This window comes from Parasteatoda tepidariorum, chromosome 3, assembly GCF_982258835.1.
Source record: "Parasteatoda tepidariorum strain Cologne lab strain chromosome 3, Ptep-v5.0, whole genome shotgun sequence".
Lineage (NCBI taxonomy): Eukaryota > Metazoa > Arthropoda > Arachnida > Araneae > Theridiidae > Parasteatoda > Parasteatoda tepidariorum.
In genome coordinates this window covers 92030222-92047257 of record NC_141757.1, presented here as the reverse complement: position 1 = coordinate 92047257, position 17036 = coordinate 92030222, and the positions used below count along the sequence as shown (strand labels likewise).

Sequence of the window (17036 nt, the reverse complement as noted above, 5' to 3'; positions counted from 1 at the left end):
TTTTTTTTTTTTGTCAAATCAGAAAATAGCCTATTTGTAGAAAATGACCCTTATTATAAATAATATATTTGGAAAAATAAATAATACATCAAATAAATATCTGTTGATTAAACTGCGAGAAAACTTACTGAGAGTAAAAGAAGAAGAAAATTTTTAAATGAAAAGTATTGTTCCAGAGTTATATTGAAATATTTCTGTTTCAAGTTAGGTTAAAATTCTGAAAATAATATGATTTAATAAAACTCAGATTCAAGTAAACTATTCTTTTTATAATTTCATAAAATTAAAAAAAAAAAAATTTTATTTATTTTAAGACTAACTTTCCTATATCTGCTTAAAAGTAAATTATTTAAATTTTGTCTAAATACTCAAGCACATTTCCTACTGTTTGCGAATTTTGGAAAGACATGATACAATTTTATTGAAAATTCCTTTGAAAAATTTAAATACAATTGAAACTGCTAGGACCAGAAATATAAAATGTTTTCTTTAAGTATTTCTATGTCATCAAAATATATTAATTACATATAATTTTACATAATATTTATAACAATAATTATTTTATATCATTTTTACATCAAAAAATATTATAATTTTGAACTAAGAAAATACAAAACATATTTAACATGTTAAAAATGTTTTAACAGAAAAGTTAGAAACTTAAACATTTTAAAGCACCATTAAAATATAATTACCTCAAATTTATACTTAGCACTTCCAAGGCTTGTGCGTTGCTTTTGCCAGAAGTTTTCTGGCTTTATGATGTAGGCAGTATGAATTTTGATCGGAAAAGTTTCCTAAAAAACATAATCTTTTTTAAGTAAAGAAAAAGCATAAGTAATCATAAAAAAGTTGAAGTTCTTATAAACAACTTTATTATTATCAAAAACTGCTTATTATCTCAAAATATATGTTACACAAAATCATTTTTAAAGAAAAAAACTAGGTGGAAAATTTTAGACCTATAAAAAATATTTGGATTTCTAAAATCATTGAATACATTGATAAAAAGTAAATTAAAAACAAAACATTTCAGTGATAAATGAAGAAATTTGATAAAATAAGTAGCAGAATATAATCATTTACCTGCAAGACTTTTAAAATTGGTTTCACAGTATTCCATGTCGTACCTCTCATGTCAATTACTACAGAAAATCCTAAATCTGTTGCTTCCTCACTATAAGATATAAAAAAGATGCGGGTGATTTTCTCAAAATTTTAACTTTTTCCTTAAGACAATTAGGAAAAATTCATCTGATAATTAAATTAATGTTGATAATTTTTACATTAAGACCATACATTTAAGAATACAAATCAATAACCAGCAATGAAAAAACTTAAAAAATAAAAATTTAGTGACAGATTTAAATTTGCAAGAAAAAATTTAATTACTGCCTCCCCACTTAAATAATTATAAAACGTGAAGAATATATTCAGGATAGCCTGGTTGATAGTGCTTTTCCATTGCAAAAACATCCATCACTAATATTTTTATATTAGCTTAGGCAAGACCACATTTAAGACATACTAATTTAAAACCAGAATTCTTATTTTAAAATGCGTTTTTCCGCATAGGAGTAGTAATTACAATAAAATTAACGGGAAAAAGACTTTTTTTTTTAAATTTTAAGATATATTTTTTTCTTAATCATTGCTTTATAAATTTAGTATAACCATTATTACTATTCTATAATAATTGCTCTGTATTCTATTTGTTAATAATATGACATAGATATTGCTTGTTTTAAATTTTAAAATATAATTTATATATTTCATCTTCATTGTTTACTGTTTAGAAATTAGTTTTGGTGGCATTTTTTAACCAATACATAATTTCATTTTTTGTAAACCTTATGTCTGCAGCCAATAAAACTTTTCATTCAAATAGCCCAGTAAAATATCAATAAACCTTTTATGCGGGTAGAAGTTTTATTCTTGATCTTTTTATCACCTATATTTAAACAATTTATTTAAAATTAAAACTGAAACTAACAAATTCTATAAAAAATAAAAATTGTTTCTATATTTTAAATAACCAAAGTCTTATTTATACTGAAATTTTTTTAAATAAAAACTGATAGAAAAATCTAAATTATAAAATTCAGAAATTAATGTAGTTAAAAGCATAACTTAAAGCAATTGAGCAAATATTCTAAATAATTCAATTCTTAAGAGTGATTGTTGTTGTTACTTTACGTCGCACTATTTTTTGAACACAAAAGGGAACACAAAAATGACAAATAAACTTCTAATTAGTTTTAAAAAAACAAAATAAAATACAGTTAAAATTTGAAAAATAAAAAAAAATTTCAGTCAATCAATTTTACTTAACAAAGTTAGTAATTTTATCTTAAAATCAAACAATAGTTAGGATAAACTGAAAGCATTTACAACTATCTAAATATTTTAATTTTTTCTCAAAAAATGTAATAATAGTCATAAATTTTCTCAATTTTTAAAATTTAGTATTCTTATGTTAGATAACAATAGTTACATTGTCAGATAATAATGTAATTTTATTATTGTTTGAATTTTTACAAAAAAGAAACTACATATGTTATAATATAACCACATGAATCAAGTAGACTAAAAGTTTTTCAAATAGTAAAATAATTATAGACTTTCTGGTAATTACTCTACCCTTTAAGAGCATTTCAAATAAGGACAGTAACTACAAAACAATAGTATTACCCAGATAAATGAAACATTATTTCATTTCTTTATTTAAGATATCCATATTTTATAAAAGTTAAAGCATTTTGAAAAAAAAATCAAAAATATTTTACTTGCTTGAAATTTATTTGATAAAAAATAGGAACACAGTAATTACATTCAATAAAATTAACTACAGATTTTTTGAGATAAAATTAAATTTATTAATCGTAAAAGAAATGATACTGCAATTAAACTTTACTGTTCTGTAGAGAAGAGTGTTCTTTGTAACCTGGAAGTTATATTTTATTCAACAAGAGCCATTTAAAGTGTTTTATTGGTATTTTTTGTACTTGTGACAGTAATTATACCAAAATGGAGGACACATACAAACTGATCTGTAGAACAAAACATACAAATTATTCTAACAATATTGATTATAAATATTCATATAGACAGTCATACTAGATTAGAATATGTATGAATTTACTTCTAATACACTTTCATAACATAGAAAATTACTTAAAAAATTCAGAAATGTGTGTTGGGGTCTCATGACAGTAATGACATTTTGCCTTAAAAAATGAAATTCAAATACAAAATGTGTCTGAAGCATATTTTTTCATTCTTTGTAAGTAAAGTTGTAAGTAAACTACTATTAAATAATAGAAACAAATATTTGAATGAGAAATATTGTTTAAGGATGCAACAATTGCTTAAGGATGCAAGAACTGAGAAAAGAACCCATATAGCACTCTAAAATCTTTGCAGTCATCTTATAGATAAAAATAAATAAAAAAAAATTTTTTTTTAAATTTCATTTAAAAAAATGTATCATAAGTTGTTGAATAAACTTTAAAGGACTGTTTTCTCCACTAGGGTGAAGGAACTAATATACAGTCAATTCGCTATAACTCGAAGTACGATAACTCGAATATTACTATAACTCGATTTTTTTATGAGGTCCCGACCCTTTTATCTCCAATTTCATGTTAATTATTCTCGATTACTCGAATTTTACTCCCTTTAACTCGATTTTTTTTGGATCTTTTAAAGCAAGAAAAAAAAAAAAAAACCTAGGAGCTGATATCTTGCCCCTTCCTTTGCAACACACACACAATGTCTTTCGCACTCTTCATGGAGAAGATAAAGCTCTTCCTCTTGAAGTATGTGAACAGTAGTTAAGTGAAACGTTACCAAACTTACTTCAAGGATACAGTTAAAATGATGTTTTCAATATTGATGAAATGGGTTTATTTTTTAAATGTCTTCCAAATAAGACTATGATGTTTAAGGATGAAAACTGCTCAGGGAGTAAAATGAGCAAGGAACGTTTGACTGTCCTAGTTGGAGGAAATGCGTCTGGGACAGAAAAATTGCCCTTACTTGTTATAGGAAAAAAAGCGAAATCCCCGATGTTTCAGGAGTGTAAAAACGTATCCTTTGGATTACAAGTCTAACAAAAAGTTTTGGATGACATCAGTTTTATTTGAAAACTATGTACGAAAATTAGATCGGAAATTATTCGCTAAAAAAAGAAAAGTGATACTCTTTATGGATAAATGCACAGCACATAGTGATCAACCTAATTTGAAAGCAGTAAACTTGCAGTTTCTCCCGCCAAACACAACAGCAAAGTTGCAGCCGATGGACCAGGGTATCATAAAGTGCTTCAAACAGTTTTATCGTAAATGGCTTGTCAGAAAAATGATTAATAAGCATTAATTAAATAATCCGACAATATTTTGAAAGTCCAAAACCGAAACTAACGGTAAGTCGAACTTCCGATATGTCGAAGTTTTTCGTCAGTCCTATCAGATTCGAGTTATCGCGAATTCACTGTAGAATAGTTCTGTAATTTTTCAGTCAAAATTTCTCTAAATAATTTGGCTAATTCACACAAGTGTGCTAAAGTTTCATTCGCAATTGCATCACATCATACTTAACCCTTTTGCGCGGACAGTCACGGATACATGGCAGCATGAAACGCTTTTATTTCATGGCTGACAGGCCAGTGTGCCAGAGCGATTTCTTGTTCACCCCCCGCCTTCACATATTTGTGACAGTGTTCTAGAATGTTTTAAAAACTATCATTTTTGGCACTGGATGGCATTTTATGTCCATAGGATGTGAGATAAATGTAGATTTGACCTAATAACTAACTTTTGTGGTAAACACTGGGCAAGTAACGTATTTTGAATAAAATATATTAATGCCTTCAATCTGAAATAAAAGTATAAAAATTGAATAAGTATAATATAATTAATACTCACCATGGTGTAGTAGACAAATAAAATAATAATTTTCTGAGATCTTCTGTTTTTAACCTTTCAGGCCTGGTTCGAGCAGGAAAAGAGAGAATGGGGCATCCTCGTCGATCTCTTCCTCCTAAGACAATAAAAACAAAATCAATATACACACTAAAACAAAGGGAGTTAAATCAATTTAATTTCTCTCAGCAAGAACAAACAATAATTTAGGCATAGAAATATAATAATCAAAAATTGAATTCAGGGGAACTAAAAATCATTGATCGCATTTCTTTAATCATCAGCAAATTACATATGAAAATTAGAACAAATACAAATCCTTTTTCACAAAAATATTTCAATTTCCATATTTGTTGATTTTTGGAAATTCAAGTTTAAAATAAATATATATATATATAAAATATCTTTTTTTTAAAATACTTATGTTTTTACTTTTTAAAAAAAAAATAAAGAAATATAATGTGGGCCTCTTTCATTAACCACATAGACAATTTAAAATTTTTGATTAAATGACAATTCCCCTAAATCAAAGTTCCCCTCTACAATACTAGAGCACAATTAAGCACCATTAATTCTTTTTAGAGAATTTTAGGGTAGAATTAATTCTTTTACAAAGCATTTCAATCATAACTGAAATATTTTTTATAGGGATAGGCATGAAAAATGATTGACATGAACTGTGGTGAATATTTTTTTTTTTTTTTTAATTAAGCCCGCCATCGTCTTCTCAGACATTAGGCGTCTTGCAGTCCAATACAACACTGAAGTAGCTCCAGAAGGTGAGAGGGCGCAAAAGTCATCACTGGAACGAATGTCAAGAAGAGAGGGGCAATCAAATAAATGCTCCCCAGTCATAGGCGAAGAGTTACACTGTGGTGAATATGATCGTGAAAAAGTAGGAGTTGGAAAATCCTGACCCAAACTTTATTATAGACTATATATCAATCGCACACCCAAGGAGGATTTTGGGGGTTATAAACCCCTGAAAAAACAAGTGTTGTTAAATAAGGACAATTTTTTTATTTATTACCACAATGTTTTGCATTATGATTTACTTATTTTGCAATCTGATAGATTCTGAAGGATCAAAATTTTTAAAGGAAAGATTTAACATTTTAAAGAAAATTCTGCTTTTTGCAATTTTTCTACAATGGTAAATTTTTATCCTTAAACAACTTTCAAAAAAAAGAAGGAAAAAGTGATTGTTTATTTAATTAATTTAAGTCGGCATTTTTTTAAAAAAAAAAAATTTTGTTGACTCGCCAGGTGGTACGTGGTTATTTTTAGGTCGATTAACAAGTGATCGATCATGTTCTTTAATCATTTCGACATTCAATCCTTTTTTTCTGTTTTGACAATTATTGTCAAAAACTAAAAATTTTGGTGCAGAAAATCATTATCTATTATCATAAATATTAAATAACTATAGATAACAATAGATATTAAACAATTATAAATAAAAATGTGCAAAATTGAAATGTATCCAATCAGTTAATTTTTCCATTGTTGAAAATAAAAATATAAAAACAATAATCTTATAAAAAAAAACACTTAAGAAACATCTTATTTATTAACATCTTAAGATATATCTTGCAAAATTAGTTTTCTTTTATTCCCATTGGAACTCCTTCCTCCTTTCCCGGAAGTATGTGATTACAAAACATTACTCCAAAACCTTCTGTTCTATAAGTTTATTTTTCAGTTTTAAATTAATAAGATAGAAATTCAAAAATATTCTTTCAACTGATGAACATATAAAAAGAACATGAATTAGCATTTTCTAAGTTTTTAGCTTCAAAATTTATGAGAATGTTTTTCCTATTTGTTCCTCAAATTTACAACAAATATGCAAGATATATATAAAAAACTGAAATCATAAGACTGCTCATAAGACTTAAAAAAATTTTAAAAAAAGAAAAAGGGAAGAAAAAATCAAATAAACCTCAAATAAAATATAGATTTAAAAATAAAATTTTATATTCAATAACATTAAAAATTAAGAAGTTATAAAATTTTGAAACATAAAAATTCCATTCCCATCAGGCAGAGAAGCGTTTCAGTCCCAAAAGATTTTTTTGAAATTTGCTTGGGACATATATGTCCCGTTAGGCGCGAAAGGGTTAAGTCTTGAAAAAAAGTTTTTTTTCATTTAGAATGTGTTTGTTTTAGAAAAAGGATTCTATTTTTTTTATAGATTTGAAAACAGATTCTTGTTTAAAGTTCTTTATAAATAGTTTCTCAATAATGATACATAGGCAAGCCAACCAAAACAAAATATATTACATTAATTTAAAATAAGGTTCTATGTTACACCACTTTTCTAAAAAATCATTCCTATTATAAGTTCTAAATATTATAATAGGAAAAATATTAAAAATGTTTTAATCTAAATATTAAAAAAGACCTACCAGAAACAATTGCTATTTTTTCTTGCAGCAATGGAAGAATATCCATTGCCCTGATATCCTGAGGCTGATGAATTCCTAGGGGAAAAAATTTTAATGAAATTTTCATAAAAACAAGATTCAGTTTAATATATAAATATATTAAAATAATCACATTTTTAGATTAAGCAATACATTTGGTACCTACTGGTTATAGGGATTATTGGTTAGCGCCAGCTTTTCCGAAATTTTGCCAACAAGAATATTGATCCCTATACCCATCAGTACTAATTTCTACATGTACTGTGATATATTATTTAAAAAAATTATATTTAAAAACAACATAATACGATATTTTCCCCATCTAACTCATTTATATTATTTTTACATAGGTCAATATTTTTGTTACCCAAATAAATTAGACCATAATTCACTATGTCATAGCCTGGCCAAATTCCAATCGATCATTGTTATTTATAATAATATCACTATATTTATATGTAATCCAGTGTTTGCGCTAAGTTTTTTTAAAAGGGCCTTTTTTGTAAAACTAAACCACCACCCCCTTAAAACACAGCCTTTTTTATTAATATTCCATTTAAATAAATAAATTCACTGTTTAAATAATAATTACACAGTGGTAAAATTATCTGTGCTTATAGGTGTAATTCTGATTACTGTCCCAAGTATTTATTTTGTTAGGATTATTCTTTTATTTGTTAGGACTGTTAGGATTAATTTTAATAAGTTTCTCTTGTTTTGGATTTATATTAATTTATAAAATTATTTTTAAATAAATACCTTTTTTAAAAGAAAATGCAACTTAAAGTGTTAATTTTCTCATAAATTTTAGTTTAAATTATAGATAAAGCTTTCAAGCTGTTATCTTTTTCTTAATTTTTTTGAGAAAAAATTTTGCACAATGATTGTCGTTTAGTATGCTTTTAATTAAGTATGTAACGAATATACGATCACTATTCGGTATTCGACCCTTTTGCCGAATATTCAGTCGGCCAAATATTTTTTGAAAAGAAACTAAATGACTTTGAACTAAATTTTTTTGGGGGGAAAATTTTAATAGATTTAATAAAGAATTATCTAAAATTGTACTTTTTACTACACATTATTAGGAATAGTTTTCACATATATTTGTTGAGTTCTAAAACTTGTTATTTTATGCTCTGAAAGACACATGGAAAAGCAAAATTTGAAGAATTGAAACTAGATTACCTTATACTGAAACATGCATTTTGTAATGTTGATTTTTTTCTTTTTTAATTATATTCATGCAAGCCAATTTTATTTCTTTCAACACTATATGTTTCAAAAAATTGATAACTTTTTTTTATTGGTTTCATTTTTCCTTGTTTTTCTGTTTTACTAAAGCTTTTTTTAGTAACTTTTCTTCTTATCAGCATTTTTATTACAACAGCATTTTTCAGAGTGTTTCTAATGAACGTTATTCCTTTATGGTCACTTTTCTTTAAAAAATACGGCAATCTAAAGCTATTTGTTTAACGTTAAATCTTTCGTTAAAAACTAGAACAGATTTTTGTTTTGGTTTCTATCTACGGCGCGACAATTAAAAAGGATTTCTATTCGACTATAATCTACACTTTTTCTTGAAAAATGTTAATTGGAAAATTGAAATGCTTAGTTTCAAAATTTTCTTTCAAAAATTACTATCGTTTTTTTTTTTTTAAATTTATTTTTGAGTCTAATCTTTTTTTTTTTTTATAAGCGTTTTTATAATAGTGGTGCATTTTTAAAAGCATTTCTGTTAGACATTATCTCTTTTAATGTTTTATTGATAATTTTTTTCCGGAAAATACTATTTTTAGCATTAAAGTTTTGTTTAGAGAACTAAGAAAATATTTTTTGTTCTATTTCTTTTCAACTTTAGTTCTTTTTTCTTTTTTTTAATAGCTGTTAGCCAGTTTTTTTTATTTTAAATATTTCTAATTATCTTAAATATTTCTAATTATCTTAACATCTAATTGTCTTAAACATTTCTATTAATGTTTTTTCCTTTTTAGGTGCTCACTTTATTAAGTTTTTATTTAGATTAAGTTTTAAATAAAATTACCGAAAAAGGAATTTGCATTTGTATTGCAATATCAATATATGAATCTCTATAGTAAGTAATGAGGTGGAGGGTAAAACTCTGCATTTACCAGTCAGTAGGGAAGTGCTTTATCTTTCTCAGCTAAAGTGAACACCGACTATTCTTTTACCTGGTACCAATAACACAGCGGAATTTTTATTACTTTTTAATAATGACTGAATGATTTTCATTTTGCAAAAAAAATAATTTTATTAGTGTTTTTTTTTATTTTTTTATTAACAGAAATGTTGCTATTCAGCCGCGAATATTCGGTATCTGGCTGATATTTTTGGCCGAATATTCGGTATTAGGCTAAATCACTATTTGTTACATCCCTACTTTCAATTATTTTTCATAAACTACACAATTTTCTCTTATTTTGATAATGAGTGATAAGTACTTTTCTGAAATACACACATAAAATAGTATAAGAGGGTATTTTAGAAATTGTTGAAGATCAAATTCAGTTATGGCATAATATTACATGTTTCGACGATATTTCACGGTACTAAATTAGTGCCTTTTACTGTGAGGTAGCACCCTGCCTTTATTCCCAGGAAGAACTCAATGTAAGGTAGATAAATATACAATTTAAGAAAGTTGCTATGATAGATAATTACAATAGTGTCAATAAAAAAAATATATAAAAATTAATAGAATAATGTTAGTTTATATTATTCTTTAAAATAATATGAATGTCTAAACAAAAAAAATTTCCATTTTAAACTGTTAGCTGTGTTAGAATACAAAAATAAGGCGTTAGTATGCATAAATATAATACAAAAGACTGGTAACACATCAATTAGAAGTGTAGCAGAGCTGAATTTACAAAATAGTTCATCAAAATCATTTTCCATTATATTGTTTCATAGGATCTTTAAAAGATTATTTAGCTAATAAACAACATATTATAGATACATTCAGAAAAAAAATTTAATAATTACTATTCTTTTTCTTTTCTTAAAAAAAAATTTCCATATACAATTTACATTTTGTAAATTTCAAAAAATGGCTGACCTGTCTTGGGATTTCTGAACTTTTTATGAAATTAGAATTTGCAATCAGGAGGTCTCTCTGAGAGGTACAGTGCCCGCCGCTAATAAAATCATCGGATAATAAAATCAGCCGCTTTATAAAATAAAATCAGCAAGAACCGAATCGTTACAATATTAATACATGTTAAAAACATCCTTTAGTAAAATCAATGCCGTCGCTTTTTAAAATCAAAATCTCTCTTCAAAAATAAGATATAACAGGTGCAATATTTCAGATTTTTTGTTCTTATTTATAAAATTTTATTTTTTCGAAGTTTAAAGATTTTTTTAGAAGAAGCAACAGTTACTCACAAACCTGTGAAACAGATGTGGTTAGCACTTTCCTGCGATACACATAGTGTAAGAGTTAAGGAAAAATGTGGGTGGTAAGCGGCGAGTTCATAGAAATCAATTTATCAATGTTAATTCCTTGACTTGATTGAAGCTTGGAGAAACCTATCTCACTCAACAGGGGGTCGAATTCTTATCTTACTTTTTATTGAATGAACCATAGAAGGGAGAGAAGTTTCTTTTGTTACCTATCTTAACAGAGAACATGAATAGATTTCCAAAAACTGTCTGTGCACATGTTCCATATTATTTAAGCCGTTTGAGTAAATTATAGTTAGAGCACACAGTGTTTTCATCATAGAAAAAAAATGGGTGAGAATTTCTCACCCTTTTTCAAAAACAGGGTGAGATTTCAAAAAGTTAAGTGAGATTTCTAAAAACTAAAAAAACACAAAAAAATCATTTCTTTAATTATAATACATTTTTAACGTCTTCTATTTTTAAAAGCATTGAATATTTTTGATGCATCATCATAGAAGAATTTGCCTTTACAAGGTATTTGTCCATCTTACATTAGCACATAAAAAATATGAATGTCTTACATGAAGAAACCTTACCTACGGTAAACACGTGGTTACAGAGAAATGCGTTCTGAAAGGGGTTCCATGGTTGTGTTCTGTTGTTCGAAAAGGTTCTGAACAATACTGGTAAATAGAGAAGCTAGAAAACGGGGCAGATCTTGAAAATAATGAAAGATCCAGGAAGAAAAGTGAAACGGATTTTATTCTAAATGGCATAATTCGAAGCTTTTTCCAAAGTGTGAGAAATTCGCGAATTTTGAAATATATTTAAAGAATGCACGAATTTCTCGCGGTAATCATTTTTAAATGCGAAAAAAGAAAAAATATGCGAGATTCTCGCGCTGTGGTTAAAACACTGGCACACATCATTTTTAAGTTCGTTTGGTGTTAAATTTTATCAGCATGCCATAAAGGAAGGATTTTTGTCTTAAAGATAAATTCGAAGTGCTGGCAAAACTATGATAAGCTTCCTAAATGCAGTCAACGTGAAGCTTCAATGGAGATGGAGATGACTGTTTCGAAGAAATGATCAGCAATGAAGAAAATGAAATGGACGAGAATTTTTCACGTTACGTAGCTATTGACGATATACTGCAAACATCAAAAGAAAAATCTGATTCTAAAGTTGTTACAGACATCAAAAATTGCAAAGTTATTTCCCCATCAAGAAATGGAGGAATCCTACTCAGAAGATGAAATAAACTCATCAGTGCCATCTTCAATGGAAGTCAGAAAAGCACTTAATGTATTGCGTCAAGCTTTAGAACAAAGAGGAGGAATATCGAAAACTATAAAAATTTCTATAAACTCTCAAATGATGATGAAAAGTTAATTTTAAATACTGCAACTCAAGCAACCATTGATCGGTTTTTTGCAAAACTTTTGTAAATTTAATCTTTTGTAGGGTTTTACTTTATTAAAATAATTAATTTAGTTAAAATAAAGCATTAATGTGGTCATTATTTCAGCTTTTAAAGTGTGTGCATTTAGAATATATCATAAGAAATTTTTTTTTTCAAATGTTGAATCGCCTCTTAATAACTACAACGAGATACAAAAATAAAATTTTAAGAAAAAGTATTTTGTGAAACTATTGTTTTTCCTAATGTTGAATTTGTGAAGGTACTGCTAAACGGTAGTAAATTTGGCCTAAACAGACCCCTGGCAATATATGCAACTCTAAAAAATTTATAAAAAGTTGCATCACAAAAGAATTTAAAATAAACTTGCTAAAGACGAATACTAATTTCAAAAACTTAAACTTCCTTTTCAATCTAACTATAAAAAGAGGACAAATCGCTGGTTTAAAACTAAAACGACACTTCTCATGTTATTTGAATGAGAAGTGAGTGCAGAAGTGTCGTTTTAGTTTTGAACCAGCGAAATGTTTTTACGTTTTTCTAAAAATTAGGAGCGCACATCGTGTCGGCGTGTCTATTTTAAAAAATTGAGATTATTTCCTAAGTCAACATATAATAAGAGCAATATAAACATGAAGTTATTGTATTCATCAATGTTTTTGCTTAATTTAAAATAAGTTACTGCATGAAGTGATTAACCTTTTTTTAAAAAGGCTATAAAAATAAAAAAGAACCATCTAGACTGATGTTTGTTATAACTTTTCCTTTTAAAAAATCGTGAGAAGAATTTCGTGTCCACTACAGTCAGTAATTCATATAACCCTTCAATTTCTTCACTAACCAATCTTTAGTCACTGGAGTCAATAAATCTACATACAAAAATTTTTGAAATAAAATAATCAAAATAGTAAGTTAAAAAATAATAAGCTAAGGATTATATATGATAATTTGTAAGATTTCACTTTTAATCATATCAATAGATCTTTTTAAGTATCTCAATGTTTACAATACCATTGCTAAGAGCTACTCCCTTTCATACTTTTTTTTAAACCTAATAATAAACAATACATGATAGATAAAACTTGTTTTACACTTACCACTCTTAATAAATGAGCAATCATTTTCGGAAGACATCGTGAATACAGATCAAAATTCAAAAAAAATTTTATTTTGAAAAATTTCTTATACACTACATTATACCAGAGTTCGATAAAATATCTGGCAAGCTAATAAATCGATTGCCGTTGCTATAAAAAAAGAAATCGTAGATCATTTTACAAAAGGAATGGTTTATTTCCATAGTATTGTAAAAATATTAGGTTTAATTACAAAAGCTTAGAAATACAAATATATTATTATACATTTCGTTTGTCAACCATCAACAAACTTCACTGACCGTCATGCAATGCAACACTACTGCTCTCTAGCAGAAAGAGAGTTGATTCAAAAACCAATAAAAACAAATGTCTGGATGGAAACTTAGGATAAGAATAAACTCGGCCAATGACCCCTTGCGATTTAATAAATGAAATTTCTTATAATGTTTGAATAATTATTAAAATTAAACAACAATGTTTTCATTCAACTCTCCAGCCGACTGTTTTTTATCTTTATCTTCAAGCACTAACTTGAAAGATTCTACAGTAGTATTTTGCTCACTTTTTTTGTAAGAAATATTAGCTATATTTTCGGTTATTTTAATTAAATTACCTTCGCAATGTCGAATTATAAAACAAACAAAAACGAATTAGGATATATTTTAGTTTTGTTTTTAATATCGATTTGAGATAATAATCGTTTCTCCGTTCCTCTCAACCAATCAGAAAATTCTGTATTTTAATTTTGCCGTCTACACTTTTGACACAACTTGATACAACACCGCAGTGCGGGTTTATTTACAATCATGTGCTAAGTTTATTTGAGATTTCACACTGAGGGAAGCAATCGTATCATACAAAATTTAATTCATTTTTAGACCTTAAATAAAAACTTTAAGGCATTCACCGTTCTACATCATGTCTAATCAACAACCTTTAGTAAGTTAAAATTTTTACTTAATATCGTACTTTTTTCGACTATGCACTTCCATTCTATAAATTATTTTCCTTTTGATTCAATCTCGCCATATAAAAATTGTCAATATTTTGTATTCAATAGCCTACAGCAATTTAATTATGTAACAATAATCCAAGATCTCGTATTTTAAATTTCTGGTAAATAATTGACTTATTTGTTTTCGATCATGACATTTAAATAATTCAAATATATTTTGAAAGACCTGATAAACATTTTAGGATGTTTTTCAATTTTCGAAATTATATATTATGGCAAAACCTGTGTCCCGAATTGTCTAGACCTTTGCAAGTCCGGAAAATAGAATTTTTCGACTTGTTTGATCAAAACATACATTATTCAATTTTAAAAATAAGTAAATAAACCATAGATGACGTTTAATTTTTATGTATGAACGTTTTGTCAATAGGTAATATACATTAAATAAACTAAAAAATGTTTAATAGCATTAAATAAATGTCACTAATAAAATGTATAACAATATTAATGATGTAATAGCACACAATAAGTTAAACTTTCTCTTACCTCAAGAAAGACTTTTTTTTTTGTTTCCTATTTTGCTTTTTTTCATTTGATGTGAAGAATTAGCTGCACAGATATTCAGATAAAAATAACGCTAGAAAGCAAACTTGAATTGGAAAAAGGTAATAAATTCTGTTTAACAAAAAATATATAAATACTATTAAACAAGGAACAGAATTGAGAAAGTTCTTTACATTTATAATCTAAACAAATTAAATGTCTGTCTGTTGGTAATTCTTTCATGCATTATTAATAATCAGTTTCATTAATATTCATTGTTTATTATTCTTTCTGAAGTCTCTTTTTTTTTTAACTGCTCATCTTTACAACAACTCTTCAATTAAGTGAAAACAAACAGGCAACAATATTCTTTAAAGCTTAGCATCCATGGAATTCCAAAAAGCATTTATACATTGCTCTTTATAATGGAAAGGGCATCGCGATATAGAATTATTATTCACAATTATATATATATATTAACTTAATTATTTTTAGGTTCTGAAAGTGGCCAAGTGTCCCACAGAACAATTGTCTGTAACCAATTGTGCAGTAGTAAATGAAAAAGATTTTTCTCTGGATAAAGTAAGGTAAAGGAATTTTATGCATAGTAATTTTATAAAAAAATATATGTTTTCAGGAACATTTTAGTGGATTTATGTATTATCTTGTATAAGTAAGGAAAAAAATCATTTTTATATTTGTTTCAATAAAATATTCGAGTTAACAGCAAAACTTTTTTTATGAAACCCAAATTCCGCTTTTGTCATATTGTTATAGAAAAGCGATTGGTGTACATTAAGAAAAACATCAGTATAGAGAATACTTGTTGAATGGAACTTAACCTAAAAATAATCTGTGTTGAGTTTACTCGGCAAATTTATTCTAGGCAGTGGCACTTAGCCTTAAAAAAACATCAGCGTCAGGTATAGGGGCAGTGGCATTTAACCTTAAAAAAATATCCGCTCAGAATATGCCAGCCAATGACACTCACATTCATTAATTTCTCCAATTATTAAAAATAATAAATAAAGTTTACTAAAACTAGCGGTATGCTACACACTAACACTTTCCAAAATCTTTTATAAGGGTGGAGAATTAAATAAAAAAAATTTAAAAAGTACCTCTATCGTAAACGAAAATAAATGCATATATTTTAATATTAAATTAAAATTAAACAATGTTAAAAAATTTAATAGTTAAGAAACATTACAAAAATTTAATAGTATTTCGGTTGTAGAAAGAGAAACGCTTTATTTCTGAAACCGAAAATAAATTCTGCCTTTGTAGATTTTGTTTGAGACAAAGGTAATGACGTAGTACGTATAGGTAGTAAAGAGGGCAACTAAGTAGAATTATTTCACCAATTTTGAGGAAGTAAACCAACTAAAACCGTCCCATGTTTCCATAAAATTTGTAAGTGTTAATAGAGTGTGTTAAATTTCTTGTGTTTTGAAAAATTCCTTTTAAGTAATTTTTATTTGAACTTTCAAACTAAATAAGGTCATACAGAAATTTTTGGCATGAAAATGTTTTTTTCTTTTTGCGCTACACCTTTTATGAATGTTATATTTACAAGCTATTTCGTTTTTTTTTTACTAGTGCCGCAACTTTTGTTTACTAGTTTTGTTTATTGCACAATGCATAAAAAAATGGACCACCCTTAATAACTTTTGATCTTATAATCGGATTTTCACGTTCTAGGACTGAATCTGATTGGCTTGAGGGAGTGATTTCAAATATGCTAATTAATAAGTGCCGATGATATTTTAAGTTATAAAATCAGACACAAATATGTACTTTTCGACGGATTCAGAGATAGCCGCAATCTGGGACGTATGGTCCCAATAGTTTGGTCAGGAGAGAACTCAAAAATTAGGAACACTTAAAGCAAATAGCATCATCCCTTTAAGCAAATAGCATCATTTTTAGACACATTTATAAAATTTGTTTATCTAAAGATAATTCCATGTTAAAAGTAACTTTTCGTAAATATTTATTATTTTATTTAAGAATAGACAAAAAATTTGGAATTGTAAGGGCATTTTAAATAATTTATTTCTTACCTTATTTTAAATACTAATTTAATTTTATATGGCAAAATACAAAATTTGAGCGAAATATTTCAAACAGTTCCTGAGAAATCAAATATTAAAAAAGTTATACTTTTAAAATTTTAATAAAAAAAAATAATTATAAAATAAGACTAATATTCTAAATGCTCAATATATGGTACATCTTTTTAAGCTAAAAGCTTCTAAAATTATG

At 26.7% G+C, this 17036-nt stretch overlaps 2 protein-coding genes across 4 annotated transcripts in view; one reads left to right on the top strand and one right to left on the bottom strand.

The window, feature by feature from the left end:
• Positions 1-13925, bottom strand: part of trio (trio Rho guanine nucleotide exchange factor) — a 71578-nt gene extending 57653 nt beyond the window's left edge. For 2 of the 3 annotated variants that reach the window (XM_016050632.5, XM_016050633.5), the window contains exons 1-5: positions 13274-13644; positions 7331-7405; positions 4926-5040; positions 1087-1177; positions 696-797 (exon numbers count right to left, since the gene is read on the bottom strand). In XM_016050632.5, coding sequence (XP_015906118.2) covers positions 696-797; positions 1087-1177; positions 4926-5040; positions 7331-7405; positions 13274-13310 — 420 coding nt within the window. In that variant the 5' untranslated portion in view covers positions 13311-13644. Of the gene's footprint in view, positions 1-695; positions 798-1086; positions 1178-4925; positions 5041-7330; positions 7406-13273 lie in introns of all 3 variants that reach the window. The other variant, XM_043043598.3, reaches the window with a different exon arrangement.
• An 82-nt stretch (positions 13926-14007) lies between these two features.
• The window catches only part of LOC107438353 (vesicle-fusing ATPase 1), a 39400-nt gene continuing 36371 nt past the window's right edge, over positions 14008-17036 (top strand). Inside the window, exons 1-2 of the mRNA XM_016050634.4 lie at positions 14008-14212; positions 15267-15358. Coding sequence (XP_015906120.3) covers positions 14192-14212; positions 15267-15358 — 113 coding nt within the window. The 5' untranslated portion in view covers positions 14008-14191. The remainder of the gene's footprint in view (positions 14213-15266; positions 15359-17036) is intronic.